This window comes from Petromyzon marinus, unplaced genomic scaffold (assembly GCF_048934315.1).
Source record: "Petromyzon marinus isolate PM22_M1 ecotype Great Lakes invasive population unplaced genomic scaffold, UKy_Petmar_22M1.pri1.0 PM_Scaffold_26, whole genome shotgun sequence".
Lineage (NCBI taxonomy): Eukaryota > Metazoa > Chordata > Hyperoartia > Petromyzontiformes > Petromyzontidae > Petromyzon > Petromyzon marinus.
The window spans coordinates 441,080-445,143 of record NW_027423235.1 but is presented as its reverse complement, the minus strand read 5'-3'; the positions used below and the strand labels follow the sequence as shown (position 1 = coordinate 445,143).

The 4,064-nt window shown below is 44.6% G+C and overlaps 1 protein-coding gene across 1 annotated transcript; it reads right to left on the bottom strand.

Annotated features, from left to right (window-relative positions):
• Positions 1 to 771: 771 nt before the first annotated feature.
• LOC142923052 (exosome complex exonuclease RRP44-like) lies at positions 772 to 2,728 on the bottom strand. The gene is made up of 2 exons (XM_076063992.1): positions 2,574 to 2,728; positions 772 to 960 (listed from the first exon to the last, which is right to left on the bottom strand). Exons 1-2 carry the CDS (start codon positions 2,694 to 2,696, stop codon positions 841 to 843), a joined length of 243 nt encoding a protein of 80 aa, XP_075920107.1. The 5' UTR covers positions 2,697 to 2,728; the 3' UTR covers positions 772 to 840.
• Between the last annotated feature and the right edge of the window lie 1,336 nt (positions 2,729 to 4,064).

The following is a 4,064-nucleotide window of genomic DNA, read 5'->3' as shown; positions in this document are numbered from 1 at the left end:
GTAGTTTTCTCAGAGATGGAAATCAAACAATCGAAGTGCACGACCAAATTTAATATCGTTTTTGGTGCAGTTATTGGTGACTGGGCTGAGACTATCAACTTACAACACCTTAATAACCTAGGTTGAATCACAGGTGAGTTTGCCATGCTTTCAAACAAAAAAATATCACAGTGGTGCCACTTCATCCACCCTGACTTCCAATTCACCGTGTCACCGTTCGTGTTTTGGGTTCGACGGCTGTATTGCATACAGAGCCGCGTGGCCGCGCGTCAAGTGACAGAAGGATGAGCCCGACGATGCCGACCACGGGACGGACGGGTGAGGTGTCACGGCGTGCGGGGCGTCACGGTGCAGTCGTACGTTCGGGTAGCGGGAGTGTCGCAGCCAGCCATCGATGGCCACCACGATGCGGTGGGCCTGCAGGGACGCTGCTTGTCTTGTCTCCACCCGCACTCGTGGCATGCGGCAGTCCGCGGGCGTGAACAGGTGGCGGGTGGCCTGCAACACGCACAAAGAGCCCCCAGTAAGGCATTCAACAAACTGTTTGGGCGAGTGCCGTCAGCACACACCTATTCAAGCTGGTACGGCAAACGACGGGGTGGGTACGGCCAGCACCATGCCCGACCGCCTTTGTCTCCACAGCGCTGATGTTTACATGCCACATCAGATACTTATTTATGGCCGAGTCGACCTAGGGAAGGGCCCAAGACAGGTTCAGACATTTGCCGCTGTTTATTGGTTATGAGCGATAAATATAATCCAACTCGGGTCCCAGGATTCGTAGCGCAGCGCGCTAACCGCTACATCACCGCTCCCCACACGTACACACACACATGCAGATCAGCCCACCTCCTTGATTGGGCTGGGCATGAGCATGCCGCACAGCGGCCTCGAGTTCCGCTTGATGATGCCGACCACTTTGCCAGTGGGCCGACGCATCTTCCCACTTTCGGCTTTCAGCTGGAGACCAAAACAAAGGACAAACATCGTGTTGCGTAATCTAAGCAAGAGCGACGACAGCAGCAGCAGCAGCTGGGATAGCACCGGGAGATGACAACGCAAACTCAAATGAGCACTCACCACAGTAGCGTCTCTCTCACACACTGAAATAATGAAATAACTATTTTTTTACAAGCTCACTGCATAACACAATACAATTTGGCTTGAAGGGGAAGGAGCAATCCAAAACAATAGCGCTTAACCTGCGGATGTGGTTTCATGCTGTGTCTCATCAATGCCAATAATGAGACTGACGCTTTGTTAAAATGACAAAAGATCACAGTGAGGAGTCCTCCGTAAATATTGATAAGTTAAAACAGTTCTGGCGATTGATAGAATCAACCGGAACATGCCCATCAGACACCACATGTTTAAAAAAAAAACGCGTAGGCTTTTGCGACCAATATTATCTACAACAAAGGTTACCCTCCTATCTAATTCACAATTTGATGCTTAATCTCTCGATTCTTTATGATTTCACTTGCAATTGTGATTGACATTTTCTCTTACCTGCTTAGCACATCAGTCACCCTATATGTGTTTAATGTGTACGTAACGTTTTTTCTAAGTATAACCGTGCAATGATCAGTCTATAAATAATCTGCCCAAGCCAACTTGCACTACATGCGATTTAATATCTAACACTTATTTATGTTTGTGAAATATTGTCGATTTTTCATAAACCACGGTTGTTTTTGTGCCAATTTCAATTAACTTCTTGCTGTACTTTATTATGTTTTGCATTTTGTCACTGTGGTATGTATGCATGTAAAACTTATTTCGCACCGTACACAGCCAACCATGCTAAAAAGAGGTGCGTGGCAAGGACTACAATCTAAATACAAAAAGCAGTACTAAAGAAATTAGTTTTCAATATAGAGGCCACCCTGTGACCCAGCTTAGACCGTGGAAGCGACGCCGTGTTGAGCCTGGATATGCATAACAGGTGGTATAGGCTCTGCGCCAAAATGGCTGGCAGCAGAGCGCAGTACAGCAAAATGAACTGTTGTCCTGTCCTTCTATGCTCCTGATCTATGCCCCCCCCCCCTTCACCAACCCGCACCGAAGTATGGTCAAATAACCCCTACGTACATACAAAAATAGTACGAAATGATTAGCACTCCTGACTTGATTTTGAAGTAATGTAATGTAAAGTCATTTAATAAACGCAAAATCAAGCTAACAGCATCTCTAATGTGGATTGTTGTCTGGTCACACGGTGTTCATTATGTTTAAGGTCTCTCTTGAAGTGGTTGAGTCTTTGTTGTTATTCTTTGTTTAAACTATATTAAAACTATTTAAAAACTATAAACTAAATAACTTTACCAGGTAAGGACCCTGAGAGCTATATAGCTATTTTTAAGTGACCTGGCCACAAATGATCGTTCAATGAAGTATCTTATCACATTTGAAATTGATAGCAGCCAAATACTCTAAGTGCATGTCAGATTGTAACTGTGCAGGGAAAAGTCGGAGGACCTGGAGAAAAATCCATGCGACCACGGGGAGAGAGACACGCACACTGCAGGTGTCTGGGTTTGATTTTGGTTCGGCAGTGTTGACGCTCCACTCACCACATCCTCCTCATTCTCTTCTGCAACGTCCCCTGCGATGCCCTCATCGTGCAGGACCAGCGAGGAGGGGGCAACCCAGCGCTCCTCGGGGAACATCTCCACGCACACGATGTCGTCGTGCATCGCGCGGTTTAAATGCTGCAGCCCCTGGATCAACACCTGCACGGAGACAAAAAAGATCCCCCGTATAGCCTTAACAGACCGCTGGGCCAAGTGTTGTTAGAGAGCAGCATATACAGTAAAACCTTGGATTGCGAATAACTTGGTCTGCGAGTGTTTTACAAGACGAGCAAAATTTATAATAAATATTAATTTGATAAACGAGCGAGGGTCTTGCAATACGAGCAGCTTTGTACTGCCGAGCGTCACGTGATCACAACTGATATACGAGTGCTTTGATATACGAGTGCTTTGGATTACAAACACGTTTCCAGAACGAATTATGCTCGCAATCCAAGGTTTTACTGTACGAGAGTTTTAATACCACGAATAAACAATTTAAAATGTAGGACTATTAGCCCATGAATCTTCTGAAACCAATGTTTTTCAGTAACATATGTTCAAGCAGGGCAATTTCTGGACTGGGTTTTTTTTCCAACAAAGGGCCAATGTACCTAATTGTTATTTAACGTTACATTTTGGAGGTGGAAATAGACCATTCATTTTATACTCTTTGGTTCTATTGGGTAAAGTCACGTAGGTGAAAATAAAATAACAAAAAATCACGACGTTTCGGCCACAACACAAGCGGCCTTCATCAGGTGAAGGGACGAGCCTGTCTGTAGAACAGCGCTGGAGTGGAAGAAGCCACGCTTAGATCACGACATTTAAGCTGTGTGAGAAGAAGAAAAAGACCACGCGCTTTGACAAAGGAATTAGCATATAATTTAGCATTGAAATGGCTCATTGAAATAGCTAAGTTAAAGTATACACATCCGCAGAGGTGCCCGTTGACAAAGGAATTAGCATCGAATTTAGCATTGAAATAGCTGAGTGATTAGCTAGTAACTGGTCACAGAAATAGCTATGTTAAAGTTAGAGTATATACATTCACCGAGGCACCTAGTACTCATCAAACAGGAGAATTTAGCGAAACACAACCACGCTCAGACATCGGACCTGTGTGCGAGCCTACAAGGTGTTCTGACAAAGAGATTAGCATAAAAATTAGCATTTGATTGGCGGATTTTAGGAAAGAGGTGGTGTACGTGCCGGTGGACTTGCAGTTTGGCGCGGGGGGGGGGAAAGGGGATTTAACTATTGATGGTGTGAAAATGGGAATTTATAAGAGCTGCGAAAGTTTGGGGTACCACTACTCGAAAAATATACTGTACCATTGAAATTAGTTTAATGTTTAGTTCGATTTAGAACATCTTTCCAATGGTTGCTTAATTTTGAAACCATCCTCTCGGTTGAAATTGTGTCTGTGTTTGTAGATCTGAATTGCTTCATGAACAAATCTCTGATAAAAGCCCGTGGGTTTGCAAAGAA